Source organism: Pogona vitticeps, chromosome 5, assembly GCF_051106095.1.
Source record: "Pogona vitticeps strain Pit_001003342236 chromosome 5, PviZW2.1, whole genome shotgun sequence".
In the NCBI taxonomy this organism is placed as follows: Eukaryota; Metazoa; Chordata; class Lepidosauria; order Squamata; family Agamidae; genus Pogona; species Pogona vitticeps.
In genome coordinates, this window is record NC_135787.1 from 173,509,812 (window position 1) to 173,530,411 (window position 20,600).

The following is a 20,600-nucleotide window of genomic DNA, read 5'->3' on the forward strand; positions in this document are numbered from 1 at the left end:
AGCAACATGATAGCATTACTGACACAAGTAATAAACAGTAAGAATGTTGATTGCATACATACCCAGATATCAATAGATAGTCCTATGAAGTGTGAAGCCGCCTCAATCAACAGGAAACTCTTGGAGAATCTGTTCCCCAAGTGCCCTTTAAAACTTTATAGATCTCTGGGGCGGGGGGGGGGATTCAGAAACCTATGTTCATCATAGCTGGCACTTATCCAGCTAGCATTTATCCTAGCTAAGGATTAATTGCAAAATGAAACTAGATAATCTTTTCTAATGATATCAAAATTCATCTCGGTTTCAAGTCCTTTCATTGCTGTAATGACTCCAAGCACCATCAGCTTGCCTAAATCTACAAGCTTTATTCATCTACATTGTTTCTATGCTCCGTAAAGCACAGCAATACTTCAAGTTGTAAAACTACAAAAATTTTACAGCTATGGGAAACTGTAGTCATAAATGCTTAAAATATATGAAAACTAAACTTAATCGGAAAGCAAATATAATAGAAAAGTGCAACACATTGAAAACTCTTGTCCTTAGCTAATTGCCAAAGGCCCGCCCCAGTTAGGAAAGTCTCTGTATGCCAGTGGAAGGACAGCAGAAGTTGGCCAGCAAAGGCTTCCAAGCTCCGAATCCATTTCTGGCTTTAACTAAATGTACTTCTTGGATGCCAAGATGTGAAAGAGGGCCTCTGATGAATTTCTCAATAGCCAGATTCTTCCAATAGAAATCACAGTGTATGATGGGCTTTAAAGGTCATCATTTTGAATGAGTCTGGAGACAGACTGAATCTCATGCAATTGCACTAGAATAACACTCATTTAAATGTATGCAGACAAATGATTTTCTCCTGCACTTTGGGTGTTCCTCATGCTGATCGTGTTTATTTGATATTTTGTTTTCTCCCTAATTCTCAAAATCAATAAACTAAAAAACTAGTTCCACTTTGTTGGCAGAGTTCTTTGAACTTCCAAAGGTTTTTTAATTGTTAACATGGCATCTTGCAACAATCATTGATTACTTCTATTTGGGCTGTAGACTATGTGGATAGTGTAGTTCTACAGTTTCGTCACAAGATGGCCAACGATTCAGTGGTATCTTGTTACAGAAGTTTTCCTCTCTGACTTCTCTGTTCTCATTGAAGAATAGTATTAATATACTTACCTAGTGTCCTGATTGAGGTTGTGCCTCCCATGAAACCAACTTTATTGCTAATCTCATTTGTCTTTCTCAATGTTTTAGAGCAGAAAAGATGTACCGTGGGAGATGCTGGAGAGCAGAAGACATTTACAGTGGAAGATGCGGTGGAGACCATTGGCTTTGGGAGGTTTCACATAGCACTTTTTATGATCATGGGCAGCACTGGTGTAAGTTTTTACTGGCAGATACAATAACCTAAAGCTGAAATTTAACATCTATCATATTTTTTGAAATAAAAGTATGATAAAAATTAGGATTTGGGAGGTTGTTTCTGGCCACCTGTCTTCAAGAACATGAGATACATGAGCTGTATCCAACTATCATCAAGAGCGAGTTTTGCGACTGCATAGAATCAGGCTGCTGTTTCAGGTGGACTGTTCTGGATAGTATTAAATCACAAATGTTTTTGGCCAGAATCTTACTGGTCTTTGTATAATAAATAGTGTAAATTGCCCTGGTGAATTGTGAGAGAGTTCATCTCAGTTGCACAATCAGGTGTGTAATTGAGATATGTCCTGGCACCGTATTAATTACGTGTAATTAGCCACAGCAAGCTTTTCATTCAAAACCCAAAGAAAATTACGACAACGACAATGCCAACAACAGAGCTACAAAAGGTGGTAATATTAGGAACAGCATTCATACTGTGCCAATATTTAGTAGATACTCAGGCTTTTAGTTAAAACTTGTATCTGTTATATAATACCAGTCAACGTTTTTGTAATTTTGATTGACTGTGACTGGTATTTTTGAAAAATGAATGAATGAATGAATAATAGAAGACAAAACCCTGTGGTACGTACCTCAAAGACTGCTATATTTTAATGTGAGCTTTTGTGGACAGGAACTGTCCTGAGGCAGTAATGAAAAAGTTTAAAACAAAGCAAGCTTTAGAGTTCTGCCAGAACTCTTTATCAGACTAAAATGGTATAAAATTTGAGCATAAGGTAGGAAACTTGGGTGAAAGACGTTGTAGAACTGCTTGGTCTACTTGCACTAGTAGATCTCAAGGTTACCTTGTTTGTAACATTTTAGTGAACCAAAAAAGGCATTGTCCAGCCTAAAACAATGTGAAAGTAAATAATTACTTCAAAACTTGTAATGGTAATTGTAGAGAAACTGACACACTACATGTTGATTTCAGATTTCCTGTATCAAGATGTGTCTTATCTAGAAGGGATTGTAGTTGGAGATAGGCAGTTGGCAAGGCTACAAATGCATTTCTGATATGTAGAGAGCTAGATGGCTTGAATGGAAATTCTGATAAACAATTTGGAGGCAATTATTACACCTGAATAGGAAGAGAGCTATTGAGAGCTGAACAAGAACACCAGTGGTTTAAGGATTAGATCAAAGGGAATCATGCCAGACTTCAAGTCCACAGGGGAGCATCAAAGGCAGTGTTGAGATTCTAAAGTAGAAACAGGATTTAGGAGTTAGACTAGACAGGAAGGAGGAATGGCATAGAGAGAGATGGGCCACAGAGAGAGATGAGTTGAGGAGATTTTTAGCAGGAAAGGTTTTAGTCATGCACTGTACTATGTTAGCCACCTTTGACAGAGTAGCAGAATTCCAGGTAAAACACCAAAGTATGATAGCCAAATAAGATCTTCCCAGAGGTTATGAATACATCAGGCACAAGAATAGTGTTGATAGTAGTTATTCTATTATTTACAATATATACAGGCAAGTTTTCAGTTCCTCAGTAATGCACAGTAGTTTCCACAGAGTTTTAGTGCATATATCAGTAACAAAGTCCATTAAATAAGTTCAGTAGTTGTATACCATTTATTCCTTCCAACTTGCCAGAGTTCCTTCTCAATACCAAGCGCGTAGACACGGCTTTCACTAGGATTCTCAGCAACAGGAACAAGATGATTATTCTCATTTCTCCAGCAGCATGACCAGCAACAATCCACAACATCCCACGACAACCCACAGATTGTGTGCCCTAGTGTTGCTAGTTTTATCCTAGTATTGCCCAATCCTACATTTGCTTCCACAGCTGTAACAATTACTTCAGCTGAGTCTGTTCAAGCTTTGCTTTACTTTACACTTCTGATTCTGACAATACTTACAGTTATGTTACAAACTTGATTTAATAATTCTATCCAGGTTATTCCCAACCTGTCAACCTTGGGGCTGCTAAGAAGCGTGGCTCCCTCACTGGGTATTTTTAAGAATCAATTAAAAACATGGATGTTTCAGCAGGCCTTCCCATCAGATAATTCCTGACGCCCTTTTCTTCCCTCTCCTATTGTTTCCTCCATCTTGTTTAATGCTTTTGCTATGTAAAAATTGTTTTATATATATATTTATTGTACTATTTTATGTTGTTAGCTGCCTAGAGTGGTCCTGATCCAACCAGATAGGCGGGATATAAATAAAATAAATAGAAAATAGAAAATAGAAATAGTGCTGGAGGAGTGAAACAGAGAAGCCTAGCACTGGCAGAATAGTGATTATTTTCTTGTCTACATTTTCTTTACCAATGTTTGAAAACCTGTTCCTTATCTTGCAACCATTTCATGAATTTGCAACCTTTTTGTCTTCCGGCTTTCAGCCAGACTTATTCTTCAATTTGTTTTTATTCATTTTACTATATTTCAATAAACTTTTAAAATTCCTTAGCTCTGGAGATTGCATTTAGAGAAACCAGATTCTAAAATCTTGTGATTAGTCATCTCAACCACGACTACTGTATGAGTTTTAGAGCATGTGAAGAGTGATCTCTGTGCTCTGCTTTCAAGTGGAATAGTGGCAACTTTTAAAACACAGCAACTTTTGTCTGGAGTGCAGTAGGGTACATAAATTTCAGATTGTAGCAGCTCTGGAAGGAATTTCCTCCACCTCAAGGAAAGCACTGGACTTTGAGGGATCCACTGGTGATAGCTCAGAGAATGATCCTGTCACATGGTAATTACTGTAAGTATAAATAACTACTTCTAAATGCTTCAAGATATGTCTCATCAAAAGACCAAGAGCCTTGATGCTTCTGAAGTCTTTGAAAATAGGTAACTGAGAGGTACTGAATCTAGCAGACAGAGGAAACCAGAGACTTCAGCACTTGTCTAGAGGAGCGGGGTAAAAATAGAATAAATAAATAAATAAATAAATAAATAAATAAATAAATAAATAAATAAATAAAATAAAATTGTACATCAGAAGTACAGATGAAACTTGGACAATGATCTTTGGAATGACAATTGGCAGAGTATAAACAATTTCTTTTGTCTTTGAAATATTAGACGGTATGCTTACATTATTGTATCTGTTTATCCCTGAAGGTGGCAGAAGCCATGGAAATTATGCTGATTGCTGTGGTGGGCCCCGTCATCCGGTGTGAATGGCAGCTGGGTAATTGGCAAGTGGCTTTAGTGACAACGGTGAGCAGGGAATCTGCCACCCATATATTTTTCCCCTAGGTTGATATCAATAGAGTGGGAGATACTTTTAGATAAAGGTAAGATGAAGAGCTTGAGACCCTTCAGATGGGGCAGGTGGAACAATCACAGAAAAGCAGAACAGGCCAGCAAAAGCGAGAGCAATCCAGCAGCGGGGGATGACACAAACAAGCAAAGACTTCTTAACACCAACAGAGCATTGTGGGCTGTCCTAAACAGCCCCTTGGGTCACATTAGACCAGGAGGTTCTGCTTCCCTAGTTTAGACCGTGAAGCACTTAGATGATCTTCTGGAGGATGTTCTCTGGGATCTAACATTTTGGTGGGAAAGGGCCCTGATGTCGGAGGCTTCCCAAGGCTTTTTGCTTGCAATCCTGAGCCTAGCTGATTTCTGGAGAAATAAGATTCTGTTAAGGGGAAATTTTCAGAGGACCTTTCTTGGAAGTACTAACTTGCAATAAAGCTTTTCATTTTACTTTATAGTTATATAAGTAAATTTGTTATGTGTGAAATTTTCCTTTCCTCCATGGAGCTTGAAATGGGTAACATGCTCTCCTCCCCTCAATGTATCCTCACAAAAACCCTGTGAGGAAAGTCTGAAAGCTGAGAGATTTATGTGGATTTTTCAAAGGTATGCGAGATGCCCAAGGAATATTTTGCCACTGCCACCCCCTAATGAGTTTCCATGCACAAGCAGGGGTTTGAACCCAGGTCTCCCGAGTGTCATAGTCAGACACTTTACCTACTACACTTCACTGGTTCTCTCATATAAATTAATATCTGTGTACATACGGTATATATGGAGATCGGTGCCCTCTTTTGCGATGCAGTTGCTCTTGGGGAGGAGGGGGACATGCAAGTGGCTACCCTTCTTCCCTATTCTGTCTCACACAAGGTCTAAAAGGTCAATTCTACCAAAGAGGTACAACCTTTAATTTCTTTCAGATGGTGTTTTTTGGGTATATGGTATCCAGTGTGATATTTGGAATTCTAGCTGATCGGTATGGCCGATGGAAGGTAAGTGGCTGCATGTGGCAAGTTTGGAGGGGTGTTCATTTTCATGCTGGTTAAAGTTGCTCTTCTTTTTTTCCTAGCCTTGCTCATATAGCTTTTATGCTCACTGTGCAGGTAGAAATTTAGATGGTAATCAATTCTTTCCCAACATGGAAGACAACAGCTGAAATCCTGTTGTGGAAAGAATGTAACTTTTGGAAAAAAATGGCTGTAAGTTAAGAAATCTCTGTAGATATTATACATTGCATAATGAGTTGTGTGACATCACATGCAACAGATAGAATCTCTGGAAATTCCTTAACGTATAGAAATTTGCCTCTAAATGTTACATGATTTATGTAACTGAGAATTTCTTCATGTGTCTGAAAATCACCATTATATCTCTCCTTAATCTCCTCTCTCCCCATTCTGAACATTACTTGAACTTAATTCCAGTCCCAAGGTGAGCTGTAGATAAGCACCATTCTATGTCTGCAAGAAGAACAGAATTTTGCTCTGGAGCCAACTCATCTCTTTTCTGAATCTCTCCATCCAGATTTTATTTTTCTCTTTCATCTGGGGAGCCTATTTCTCCTTGCTGACATCGTTTTCCCCTTCATACATCTGGTTTGTCTTCCTTCGGACCATGGTGGGATGTGGTGTGTCAGGTCATGCGCAAGGGTAATGTTGGACTGTATCAATCAGATCAGCAGAAAGAAAGCCAGAATGTCATGGATGCAAAAAGGGTTAACTATATCATTGTGCCCTTTTTTGTTTGTTTGGGTTTTTTTGGCTCAGTTTTGGGTTGCTTCTGAATCTGTAGCTATTCTTGGAAACCCCAGCTATGAGAAGGATAGCCTACAGATTCTTCTAGTCTTTCACAAGATGAAAGTCAGTTACTAGCTTCCCAGAAGGGCCCACTGGTACCAGCAGCCACCCTGGCCTCCTGCCATAACAGGCAGCTGCAAGTAGCCATTTAAAATTTCCCACAATGCCCCAGGCGCTCCAATGCATTAAGAGAAATTTAAAATGGGAAACACTTGTTAATGTTATTGGATGATGCTTTGAAGGGAATGTCACTGCCAAGGCTGAGTATCATGGGGAATATTTCAATGAGGGCTTCTCAAACCTAGAGCCAGTCCTGGTTAAAGCAAGAGAGAGGTGGGACAAACATCAGTTCTGTGTAATTTAATTTTTATATCCTTAACTTCTTACTCAAAGTATGTCTTTGTGATGTGAAAATGGCACCATATACAGGCAGCTAAGCTTTCTTGGAAGTGATCCATCTGGGACTCTCTTTTGGACTGTGAACCTTAACAAACGTTTCAAGTTGCTAGTCACAAGTGATGGAATGATAATGTAAAACAAGGCTAGTGGAAGCATAGCCAATGGAGTCCAATTAAAGCTTCAGCCACTTCTGAAGGGCCATACATTCCCTGCCCCTGACATGAGGCAAGGAGCACTGGTGTGAAAACACCCTACCGAGTCCGAATCTATCCAACCCAAGTCTCAACCTTCCTTCCTTCTTTGGGTATGCACAGACATTGTACTTCCTTGGGCCTGCATTCAAAGAGGGTAGCATAAGAGCACTCTTGTTTTCTGAGCAGTGTCCCCTCACTGCCTAGACAAGTTGACTGCCCTTGGGGGTGGTAGAGGATGTTTACCTATTGTCATTGCTGGAGTAGACTGGCTTTTAAACATACAGTGAAGCTGGGATAGTGGTATCTTCTCCTTTGCCTCAGGCAGCAAAATGGCATTGCATGGCCCTGGTCTCTGTGCCTGTAAGTGGCCATTCATTGCTCCTTGACTCAGGGGCAAGAAGCCTTCAGATCCCAACCTGAGTTAGCTGAAACCACAAGTGTGACCTACCTAATGAGCTTTCTTTTTCTTTCATTAAAATTTTTACTTTATCCTCTTTTTCCCTCAGACTTGTAATAAAAACAGAATTTTTGCCTAAAAAATACAGGGGCTATATGCTGCCATTATCACAGGTAAGTGAGAAGTCAGTTTATTGGAAGACAATTCAGATACTCAAAATTGTGTTTTGTTTACCCCTGCTTTGATTTCTGAAATTAACAGAAATGCTGTTGATGTGTATTCACAAATCAATACAGGGCCTTCTCTGGTGTGGCACCTGGCCTATGGAAATTTTTGCCATGAGGTGTCTACTTGGGTGGCATTCAGGGTCAGTTAAAACAAGCTTACTCTGCAATCCACTTGCAATTTGAAGTTGCTGCATGTTTGGTGTTGGGAAGCTCTCTACTGTTTATCTGAATATTCTTAAATATTTTCCTCTCCATTTTTTTCTTCAACGATGGTGGTTCATATCTTACATATACTGTATTGTTAAGCTGCCTGGAGAGTTCTCAAGAATGGAAAACAGAGACTCTAAATATTTCAGTCAGGAAAAGCTGGTGACACAAAAAATGATAAGCCCCTGCCGTGAATTTGATATCACATTTCTCAAACACACTTTTCCATTCTAAGCCACTTCTCAAATAGAGTGGACTCTGGCAGTCCATTTGGACTACAGACTGGAGCCTGCTGCTTTTTAAAGAAAAAAGATATCCCACAGAGTATATTTTAGCTTCAGCGTGTGCCAGGTGTAGTTTTTTGAATCCTTGCCTAAGAAACTGGAGTTTTTTCTTCTCCATTTTTACTCTTGTTACTTTTTTTAAACTGAATTATTCCTTTTAAACTAAATTGTATTGATTTTAAATTACCTTGTGCCACGGCAGAGCAGGGTCTGTCACTGTTGTCATTGCTTCCAGAGGCGCAGTGTGCCTCCCATATTCTATGCACAAAACCAGTCTGAATGCTGGCTGAATCTTATTCCACCACTAGAGAGCAATTTCTATGGCTCCTGAAAGCAGCCAGCTGCACACAGGGCAGGCCCAGAGCTTGAAAAAGTTACTTTGGGAATTGTAACTTCTACAATCCTTCCAACCAGCACTGGAAGAGAATGCTGGCTTGGAGATTCTGGGGGCTGTAATTCCTTAAAGTAACTTTCCCAAGCTCACGTGGGACATACCACTCTATCCATGCCATGCTCCGTTACATTTGCTGCTGCTTGAGGTGGGCATTTTGATCTGTTTTATAGTGGGCTGGCTTGTGGATGAGGCAAAATAGACATGTACAAATGAAACAGCATTGTTACTGTTAACTGCATTTATCTTAGCAATAGAGGAAGCCGATATATACTGAGTTAGACCATTGGTCTGTCTAGCTAGTATGGCCAAATTTGATTGGGAGTGTCTCTTCAGTGTTTCAAGCACCTTCCTAGCCCTACTTGGATATTCCTGTGACATTCCCTGGTGTTTGGTCTCCTACTGAAGTACCAACTTTGCTTGGCTTCCAAAATCGGACAAAATCAGTGTGGTATGTGTTATGTTCTGTCTTTCCCCCAAGATACTAAAGATGTATACATTAGTTTCTCTCCACCATCCACATTTCAACTTCAAAACAGCCTCTGAGATAGGTTAGCTTGATTCAGCATGACTAGGTCATTCAGCAAGCTTAACAGGTGAATGAGGATTTGAACCTGAGTCTCCAGAACTGGGTGCGAGTTCTCTGCCTTCACTATTACTCTTCCAACCTTCAACATGTCTGCCTGCAAGCACTGAATCAATTTATTCTCCAGTAATTGAAGGAGTAGCACACTACACACAGAGGAAGACTGACAGCTGACATTCAGCCTTCCAGAGCTGAGTGCTTACTTTATCAAAATCTCTACTGACAGACTGTGAATCGGAAGCCAGAGAGCATAACTAAATCTCTTTCCTTAATAGCATTTTATGCAACAACAGCAGTTTGAAGGAAGTCATGAATGCTGATGTGACTGTGGAGAGAAGATGCTGCTTAAACAAATAATAAGTGGAGAAGCCCACATCACCTCATGTTTTAACCTCTCTTTCCCCATTTGACAGGTATTTTGGTTGGCAGGCTCCTTATTAATTATTGGATTAGCATCGGTGATTAACCCAACCATTGGATGGCGATGGTTGGTACGAATTGCCTCTATTCCGGGGATTCTTCTCATCCTCGCATTTAAGGTTTGCAAGACTTACAGTTGAATTAATAGCTCATATATACAGTTACCTTAGTGCAATAGGAGCCAGCCACACTGATGTATTCCAGAGACTATGGATTACAGCTCACATTAGCCCCAACCAGCATGTCCAAAGATCTACGAAGGGAGTCATGCAAAAATACATCTGGACAGCACCAGATTGTTTCAGCCTATATTGGTTTGTGAAATATACACACCAATCCAGCTACAGTTAGTCGTGGCAAGAATATGGAAAAGTTGATCTTTTTGGACCACGGTGGCCATGCTGATAGCTCAGTGGTTTAGGTCTTTGGCTAAGAAGCCAGAGGTTGGGATTTGGATTCCCCACTGTGCCTCCTTGACAGGGGATGGACTTGATGATCCATAGGGTCCCTTGCAGCTCTACAGTTCTAAGGTTATTATAAAAAGGATTCTTGAACCTGTAACATAAGTGCTTATCATGGGTCTCTTCCACTGAACAATGGGTCAAGGTAGCCACAGTTTCTGTTGGACAGCAACTCACAAATAAATTACAGTGGTGCCTCGACTTATGAATGTCCCGACTTATGACCATTTTGAGTTACGACCAGCTCCGGCTGCAAAATTTTGCTTCAACTTGAGGCTGGACTTTCCAGTTTTGAACAGAAAAATGCAGGGGAAAAAGGCGGGAAATTCAAATTGCTAACCATTGGTAGGCGAAGAGGGTGCTTCTTTGTAGCTCTTTCATCCCAGCAGTTAGAGAGTGTGGAATCGGAGAAGGCTTCAGACTGCCTGGTAAGGTAAGGTGCTGCTTTCTGCTTTTTAAAAACTGTTCTGGGTGGGTTTTGCAGCGTGGTTTTGGGCTGGGCGGTTATGTTTCTGTGCTGTGCCCTTGGGGGGGGGGGTGTTTGTTTTTTTGGTATTTTCCCTCCATTTCTGATGTGTCTTGGGGGGTTTGTTTGTGTTTTGGTTTTCCCCCCATTTCTGATGGGTCTTGGGGGGTTTCCTTGCTTTTTGGGTTCCCCCCATTTTTGATGGGTCTTGTGCTGTTTGCTTGCTTTTTGCTTTGCTTTTTTGCATTTCCAATGGGTCTTGAACGCTTCACTTGCTTTTCTCCCCCCCCCACCCCACTTTCAGCCGGAACGGATTAATCATGTTTCTGATGGGTTTAGCAGTGAATATTATTTTTTTTTTTTGTGATTTTTTTTCTTCGGCCGGAACAGATTAATTGCATTTCAATGCATTTCAATGGGAAATGGTGCTTCAACTTACGACCATTTGAAGTTACGACTGGAATTCCAGAACCGAATTAGAATCGAGGCACCACTGTAGATGGGTTGTGGTGGTGAGACAGGATAGTAGTGAGTTTTTTTGAATGGAAGGTTGTGCAAGCATAGTAACACAGAATGACGCCACTTGCAAAAGCAATGCATGGGTCTTGTTCATCAGATCAGTACTGCATAATAGCAACACTTGTGAAAGGGTGAAATCCTGCGTTGCTGCATGGATGAGAATTTTCTGCTCATTGGACGCTCAATTGGGCACTGGGCATAAGATTTAAAGGTTCACTGTTATACTGGAAAAGGTCAAGGAGTTTCGCACATTGGTTATTGTGGGTGTGATGTTGAACAGTAGTTTCATGGGAGACTTGAATGAAGGAGTGGAAACAGCAGCTACAAGTTCAGGTTTGGGCCCTTGCTCCCTATCTGAAGTCTTCTGCCAAGTTTGGCTGCCCCTCTGACCCAGTTCTCACAGGCCTCATGCCTGCTGGTATTGGCACATAGTGAGGCCCAGAAAACAGTAACCAGAAACTGGACTTTCTCAACAGTGGTGCCTTCTCTATGGAGTGTCTCCTGCAAGAGCTACGGCAGGCACACAGCCCCTCTGTATACTTAAAAATTTCTTTAAAACAGAGCTATTAAAGGAAGCTTTCGGGGAGACTCTCCCCAAGTAGCTGGAAGAAGGAGGAGAGAAATATTGTAATATGCTTGTACGTTTTTGAAATGGTTTTGCTGTCTGTCGTGCTATTTTGTGTGGCGTGGCCTAATAATCTGATAACTGCAGAGCTGGATCCTCGAGTCCAGCCCCTTTCAAGGAGGCACAGCAGGGAATCAAACTTCCAACCTCTGGCTCTGCAGCCAAATGCCTTCAACCAGTGGTCCCCAACCTTGGGCCTCCAGATGTTCTTGGACTTCAACTCCCAGAAATCCTGGCCAGCAGAGGTGGCGGTGAAGGCTTCTGGGAGTTGTAGTCCAAGAATATCTGGAGGCCAAAGGTTGGGGACCACTGCCTTAAACCACTGAGCTATCTGGCAGGTAATGTTTATATTAACTGCATAATTTATGTTTATTTTTGTTGTACACTGCCCAGAGTAGTAATTTGCTAGAAGGACAGTATAAAAATTGAATGAAAGAATGAATCAGTTGAAGGAAATGCCAATGTTTTCAAAGAAATTACTACAGCTAATAAACTGGAAAACTCATAAGAAAACCAGCTTCATTACAATGATTTATCATCATCATCTTAGAATTTAAAGGACCCTACGGATGATCGAGTCCAGCCCCTGTCAATAAGGGACAGTAGGAAATCCAACTCCCAACCTCTGGCTCCACAACCAGATGTGTAAACCAGTGAGCTATCCAGCAGTTCGCAAAATGCTATGTTTTGGAGGAAAAAAACCTGGAATGCAAGAATATTAAAAATATTTACTTATTTCTGTTGGAGCTCTGAATAGCATGGCCAATGTCTTAATGTGGCAAAGTAGTCTTAGAGACAGTGGATTTATCCAGAGCTGCAATTTGACTCTCACAACTAAACAGGGAGATGGCTTTCTAAACCCAAGCCTGGCTCCATATGCACCACGTTTTGCTGACGTACTGCAGGAAGTTGAGGAACAATCTCTTCCACATTATGTAATGGACTAATATACAAAACAAAATGCTGTGTGCTCATGTTTGCCATTCAGATCACACACGTAGATTGGTAGATGCTTGATTTGGTAAGTGGCAATCTCTGTGATCAAGGAATCACATTTTCAAGCTATGGAGTTCACAGGAAAGAGTGAGTATCGCTGTGATACCTTGCTCCAGGCAATACATTGTGCACAAAGCGTACCTTTCTAGGAATGGGTCATGAAGAAAGAAAACCATTGTGAAATTAGTAGCTCAAATCTTTTTTTATATGAATTATTTGCAAAACAATACTGCAGTGTCGCAAATTTGCTTAAAAGTTCAGTGCAAAGACATTGGGTTGTTAAAATTTATAATGTAGGGAAAAGGGTAACTGACAATTGGATCTGTTTGTGCTTCCTCCCTTGGAACAGTTCCTCCAGTTCTTAAAAATGCTACCTAGAACATTGGGTGGGATCCTATCTGAATGGAGCGAGCTGTGGCGTGGAGGAAAGGAATCTCTGAATAGCAGGCAGACACACTTTTTCTGAGGTGAACTCCTCTGACTAGTGGTTGTTGTGGGTTTTTCGGGCTCTTTGGCCGTGTTCTGAAGGTTGTTCTTCCTAATGTTTCACCAGTCTCTGTGGCCGGCATCTTCAGAGGACAGCACAGATGTCCTCTGAAGTGCTGTCCTCTGAAGATGCCGGCCACAGAGACTGGTGAAACATTAGGAAGAACAACCTTCAGAACACGGCCAAAGAGCCTGAAAAACCCGCAACAACCATTAGATCCTGGCCGTGAAAGCCTTTGCGAATACATCCTCTGACTAGTTTTAATGCATTGATATGTCCGGAGGAACTAGTATTGGAAATAGTTCAGTGATTGTTTTAATAGAATAATGAAGTTAGAATTACAGAGCAAAGGATATCTGCCAAGTTTCTCTTGAATGCCTCCAGTGTTGTAGCACTCACAACCTCTCAAGGTAATTGGTTCCATTGTCATACTGCTCTAAAAGTTAGGACTTTTTTCCTGATATTCAACCAAAATCTGTCTTCCTTTATCTTGAGCCCATTGTTGCATGCCCTGCACTCTGGGTTGATCAAGAGAAGATCCTGTCGCTCCTCCGTATGACTAGCTTTCAAGTATTTGAAAAGTGTCTTCCCCCCAAACTTCCCAGCCCCTTAATCATCCTTGTTGCCCTCCTCTGAACTTCCAGTTTTTCAGTTTTTTAAATCTATTTTCCTCTTGCAGTTTATTCCCGAGTCTGCTCGATATAATGTCTCTTGTGGAAATGAGAAAGCTGCCCTCGCTACGTTGCAGTGGATTGCTAAAGTGAACCGTTCTGTTATGCCTGAAGGAAAGCTGGTGGAACCTCCTGATGTAAGATTGAGTCTATTGACATAATACTGATGGCTGGCCCCTCCCAGAACCCCCGAGCAGCATGGGCAAGGGTACAAGATTATGGGAGTTGTTGTCAAAAATGCCACAAGGACCAAAACCATCTCATGGGGACTCAAGTCACTGGACTTGCTGTCAAGTCAGACCTAAGTCACACTGATGACTTGACTTGGAGTTGACTCAGTTTCTTTTTTCCCCCAATTATAATGCAGAACCCGCCCACTCATCCTTTTTTTTTTTCTGGAGACAAAGCTGGGTTTTAATAGGCACTTGAACTTGGGACTTGGGACTTGGGACTTGAGACTTTGAGACAAAGACTCAGATTCGGACATGGGATTTGTACCCAAAGACTTGCCAATATCCCTGCTATCTATATGATATAAGCTGTGATCCCGAGACTGCTTCTAAGCTTGGGGCTACTCTTCAGGGATAGAGCCACACATTTCAAATGCATTTCTGACTACTCACTTCAATTTATTTTCAGGAAAAAAGGGGTAGATTGAAAGACCTCGTGGATCCCAAATACTTACAGACAACTTTGCAGATATGGATCATATGGTAAATGTGTTTGACTTGCTTCTTTCAGGGACAGTGCGTCAGCATCCTGAAATCAACAGAAGATGTCAAGGGAGTAGGTTCAGAAAGCGATTATTCAAAAACTAGTCATTTAGAAAGGCAGAAAATTGGTTATGGTAATTGAAGGCATAATCCCCCTTCTCTGTCCTGGAGGGCCCGATGACTTCTCAGCTACCTCTCTGTTACAAAATGACAGCTAATGGAACCCTGTTTAAAACCTACTGCTGTCTTCTTTGGCTCGGGAAAGTCCATGGGAAGAAAAGATGAATGCAGGAAATGAAATACTGTATGCCTATATACATATCTCTTCTGCCTTTGAAACTGCACAGATGTATAGCATTGCAGCACAACCACCGTGTGCAAAGATTCTGTCAACAATCTTGCTTTTTTGGACCTGTGTCCTTTAGAACTTATAGTTCAAATACATGTACACACACACACACACACACACACACACACACACACACACACACACACACACACACACACACACACACACACACACACACACACACAGAGGCTGCATTCTGCTGACTGCATCATTACAGCTATGAATCGCATGTTGACTCTTTATGTACCTGGGCTCTGATGGTTGGGTTTCCTTTTGCTGTGTCATAAATCATTTTCTGAGTCTATTCATGACTCCAGCAATGGAGGGAATCAAAAGAAGGAAATTGCTATTAACCCCCCCCCCCATCTGAGCACATGTTCAAAATCGAACACCTTAAATTTAAACGAACACCTTAAATTTAAAGATCAGGAAATAAAAATATATTAGATGTGCTGTGTTATGCAGTCAGCTTGCAAAATTTAGGCTTAGAGTAGAAAAAATTATACATATAGAGACAGGTGTATGGATTCCAGCTTAAATATTCTATACATTTAGGCTTTGGTGGATTAGACCCTCAGTCCTGTTTGGTCCAGTAGCACATCTGAAGTCTTGTATGAGCAAGGTACTGTTAGATGTTGCATTACTTCCTCTCACCTGGAAAAACTATCAGGACTCTGAACTTGCATGAGATCTTAAGTGGGCTGAAGTTAATGTTTCACCATTGACTTCAACAGAATTACAAAGAAATGCCAGATGTTTTTAACTGTTCCAAGGGATGAATTTAATACCAAGGCACTTCTCCATACTTTAGGATCCCTTGTGAGCACTGAGCTGCTTAAGGAATCAAGAGTATTTACAGATTCTGTAGCAGTAACATTCCACATGCTATTCATTGGATAGAAGGATGCTACTTTGTTTATTTGAACTGAAAATTCTGAACCTTTGTAATTGCTTTGTTGTAATGCCTGAAAAATGACTGAAAATGTTGCACTTCTAATTACGATTCCTTCTGCTGCTCTTTCACAGGCTTGCAATATCTTTCGCTTATTATGGTGTCATCCTGGCCAGTGCTGAGTTACTGGAGAAGAATCTGATCTGTTCAACAGGAGCGGGAGTCAGCGGAAAGGAGGAGACGGGTGATGGTTTGGAGGAGCCGAGCAGCCCTTGCTTCTGCCACCTCTTTGCCCCATCTGATTATCAGATCATGTTCATCAGCACGGTTGGAGAGATTGCATGTAACTTTCCTTTCAGTCTCTGTGCCAGAAAAGTAAAATGTGAATTTTTGACCATATTAGCTCAGGCATTTGGGGAGCAAAAATAATCAGTGGAAAGGCAGGGGGAAATGAGATCTACACACCAACACCCACAAAAGCTTAGGAATCCTGACACGTTTCTAGTAAGTTTCATTATTGCTTTAGTTGAGAGAGTAAGAGTAAAAGGGGAACTGTGTGTTTCATCAGACCAAAGGTTTATCTAATCCAGCGTTCTGTTCACACAGTGACCAACCAGTTGCCTTTGGAAAGCACACAGGGAGGACAGATATGCCACCTTGCCCTGTAGGGGAGGAGGAGTAAACGGGGTACTTACTCCACTCTGACTTCTGCATTTCTTTATTAATGTAATTTAGAAAGAGAGATGTGTTGTAGTGGCATACATAATATAATACATGCAAATTATTCCCAGTTTTGCCCACCTCCCTAGAAAAAATTCTGCAGTTGTCCTTGCATTCTCCTGCTCTTATTTCCCGTTAATTGGCTAGTACAGAAACATTATGAAGAGTATCCACCAGAGCTTATCCTTCTCAATTGGTCCAATTTCCTTCTAGAATGGTCCACATGAATAGCCAGCATTGCAAGCTGCTGCAGGGAATTGTGGAGTGTAACTATGGGGTGAATAATAGGAAAAAGTACAGTCTTTTACGTCTCACGACTCTGCCACTGTTCAGCTCAACCAAATTACTCTAATTTCCAATATTACAAGAATAAAGTCCTGTTAACTTTATTCATAATATGTACAAATGCATACACTTCTATCAGGCTCTCTTGCTTTCTAAACTAAAAATCCCCAAATGTTACAATGCTTTATTGTGGTTTCTGAAGCCCCTTGATCATTTCAGTTGCTTTTTTTCCTGCACTTTTCCCTGTTCCACAGTATATTTTCTGACTATAGTAACCAGATGAGTACATAGCTTTTCAGTTGTGATTCCACTCTAGATTTGTATAAAGCCATAAAGATATTGATCGGGGTTTTTTGACAGCTTTCCTAATGATGTCCATGATTGGCCAAGGTTTTAATTGAGCTACAGTCACAAGATCCATTTCCTGATCCATTACTAACCAGCTTGGATGCCAGCAAAATATGTGTAGTGCTAAGTTGGTTTATGTTGGCCGCCTCCCCCGCACTGTACCTCACTGCTTACACTGAACCCATTTTAATGTCCATTCTCCCAGCTTGGGAGAGATCCTTCTGAAATTCTTCACAATCTGCCCAAGCGGTGGGAATATAGTGCAAATACGTAAGGACAATATAACTGAGGAATCTGAATGTGACAAACCCAGACCTACTGGGATCTATCACACAGTTACTAAGCTGCCACCAACCATTCCCTATAATAAGTCACACAGACCAGGGATGGATTTTTAAACAACAAAAGAATAAGGTTTATTTTAAATACAAACAGGGTAAATAAAACAATCAGGTGAATAAAATAAAGTAACGTGGCTTATTCTCACACACACAAGCATACAGTTTGGTTCACCTAGAACCTTTAACTTAAAGCACAGACCCTGAACCCATCAGTTCTGGCTAACCCACAGACATCTGAACTTATCAGGTTGGTACTCTGACACACAGTAGTACCCTGTCAGACACCCAGACTCCCACAACAGCTTCTTCTTCCCCAGCTGCTGCTTCGTCCCAACCCAGTGTCTCACAGTCTGTCTCAGCATCTACTCTTCACCACACAGGCATCACATATATATACAGTACAGCCCCTCCTCCTGATGTCCCGCCTTCCACTCCCCATAGGATGGAACTTTCCCTCCAAACCCATGACAGACAGGTAACATCAGTGCTGTTATGTAACACCTCCCCTCTTTATAAGTTGTTTTGTAGGGGGAAAGCTAAGGTGCTTTTCACCAAAAAACAACCTGTATAAAATACACAACAACAGTAATACATACCAAATAATACTTACATCCAAAGTTAACCATAGCAAATATGCATTTAAACATTTTACCATATACAGTACATCAATTTACCTTTATTAATACCAACCAAATTCAAAACCAGGTACATTTTAACTTTTTGTTTTCATTATATACACATAGTCCATGTTTCTTTCGCCGTCTTCATTCTTCAGGTCTTCTTGATAAGGCGTCAGCAACACAGTTCACTGACCCTCTGACCACCTTCACTTCAAAGTCATAGTCCTGTAGGTTTAAAGCCCACCTCATAAGTTTGCTATTGTGGGTTTTCATTGTCTTTAACCATTGCAATGGTGAATGGTCAGTACACAGAATAAAATGTCTTCCCCAGATGTAAGGCTTGGCCTTCTGGATCGCGTAGACTATGGCCAAACACTCCTTCTCCACGGTTGCCAAATGTCTCTCACCTTTTTGGAGTTTCCTACTCAGGTAGGACACTGGATGCTGGTCACCATTCTCATCCTCCTGGCACAGAACTGCTCCTACCCCGCTGTTAGACGCATCGGTGTAGATGATGAACTCCCGGTCGAAGTCTGGAGCACGCAGGACAGGATAGTTGATTAACGCCTCCTTCAACCTCTGGAACGCCGCCTCACAGTCGCTGGTCCACGGGATGCGGTCATCAGTCTTCTTCCTCGTCAGATCGGTCAGCGGAGCCGCAATCTCGCTAAACCTCGGGATGAACTTTCTGTAGTAGCCCACCAATCCAAGAAATGATTTGACCTTTTTCTTGGTGTTGGGTCTAGGCCAATCACGAACAGCTTCTATTTTGGCCTCCAGGGGTTTTATCATTCCTCCCCCTACCATGTGACCCAAGTATTTTATTTCTGGGCTACCCAGCTGACACTTGCTGGCCTTTACTGTTAGCCCTGCTGCACTTAACCTCTGCAGCACTAACTCCAGGTGTATCAGGTGATCTTCCCAGGTATTACTGAAGATCCCTATGTCGTCAATGTAGGCCACTGTAAAGTCACTGAGCCCTGCCAAGGTCTGGTCCATCAGCCTTTGGAATGTGGCTGGTGCATTTCTGAGACCAAAGCTCAGGACTCGAAACTCATAGAGACCAAAAGGGCTGCAAAAGGCAGTTTTTTCTTGATCCCTGGGATCAATTCTTAATTGCCAATATCCCTTTACCAGGTCCAATGATGAGATGAACCGACAACCCCCTATGGTTTCAATCAGGTTGTCTAGCCTGGGCATTGGGTAGGCATCAGGAGTGGTTACACGGTTTAATTTCCTGTAATCGACACAAAACCTAATGCTCCCATCAGGCTTGTCCACAAGGACTATCGGAGAGGACCAAGGACTAGAAGAGGGGACGATTATGTTCTCCCTCAGCATCTCGTCCAGCTCCTTCCGCACCTTGTCCCTATAGGGTCCCGTTACTCGGTATGGGGATACTGCCTGCGGGGGTGCATCCCCTGTGTGGATCCGATGCATCACTCCCTTCACTATCCCCGGCTTGTTGGAAAACACCTGTTGATATTTACTAAGCAGCATTTTTAGTTCTTGCTGCTGGTCTTGGGTGAGTGCAGGACTGATCTTTACCTCCTCTGGGTTGTATTTTACTTCCCCTCTACCCTCCCAGAAGGGTAATTCAGCTTCCTCACTCTCAGCTGCTTTTATCGCGAATAAAACCCTCTGTTCCCCTCTGTAGTAGGGTTTTAGGGCATTCACATGAACCACCCTCCTTGCTTGGTTCTCCTCCTGCTCTATTAGGTAGTTCAGGTCTGACATTTTGGAAATGACCCTATATGGTCCTGCCCATTTGAGCTGCAGCTTATTCTCTCTGCAGGGCCTAAGCCAAAGCACTTCCTCCCCTGGGTCAAAGTGCCTCTCTCTAGCTTTGTGGTCATACCATGTTTTCTGTTTGACCTTCTGAGCTTGCAGGTTTTCTGCTGCTAGCTCTAGATTTCTCCTTAGGTCATTCATCAAGGCGTCTATGTAAGTCACAACGTCTTGTGGGTCATCCTGGGTGATCTGCTCCCAATTTTGTTTGTTCAAATCAAGGGGCTCTTTCACCCCTAAGTGTGCAGCAAACATGTCAGAGTGACCCCTTTGTAAGATCATGGGGCGATACTTTTCAGGTACCACTAGCTGACTCCTGATCCCATCTCCCCCTTTTGAGATATTCCTCAGGGTCTCTCTATACAGAATCCCCTTTTTCTCCAGAAATCTCACTGGGGTTTCAGGTGTTAGCTGGGCGTCAGTCACCTGTTCAAAACACTTTTGGAGAGTGGCGTCTGCCTTCTGCTCCTGTCCAAATCTGCTGTCTGTGGTTAAGGTTTCCACCACAGCTTCTGAACTCCCCTCTGCTTCCGTCTCTGGCTCATCATTACCCCCCTGAACTGTCCCTGTGGTGGCTTGTGAGCGTGTAATCACTAGCACCCGTTTCACATGTTCAGCCAGGTCATTTCCCACGAGCACGGCTGCTGGCAGAGTCGATGAAATCGCTATCCGCCAATCTCCCCTCCAGCCTTGAAAGTTGACAGGTACCTCTGCTACTGGCAGAGAGATTATCTGCCCCTCAATCCCTGCCACCTTCATGCTCTCATTTGGGATTATAAACTCC

General features: G+C 41.9%; 1 protein-coding gene across 1 annotated transcript in view; it reads left to right on the plus strand.

The window, feature by feature from the left end:
* The window catches only part of SVOPL (SVOP like), a 38,441-nt gene that overhangs the window by 5,200 nt on the left and 12,641 nt on the right, over nt 1–20,600 (plus strand). Inside the window, exons 3-11 of the mRNA XM_020800481.3 lie at nt 1,249–1,373; nt 4,494–4,592; nt 5,555–5,626; nt 6,159–6,283; nt 7,530–7,593; nt 9,529–9,654; nt 13,769–13,897; nt 14,400–14,473; nt 15,849–16,057. Coding sequence (XP_020656140.3) covers nt 1,249–1,373; nt 4,494–4,592; nt 5,555–5,626; nt 6,159–6,283; nt 7,530–7,593; nt 9,529–9,654; nt 13,769–13,897; nt 14,400–14,473; nt 15,849–16,057 — 1,023 coding nt within the window. The remainder of the gene's footprint in view (nt 1–1,248; nt 1,374–4,493; nt 4,593–5,554; nt 5,627–6,158; nt 6,284–7,529; nt 7,594–9,528; nt 9,655–13,768; nt 13,898–14,399; nt 14,474–15,848; nt 16,058–20,600) is intronic.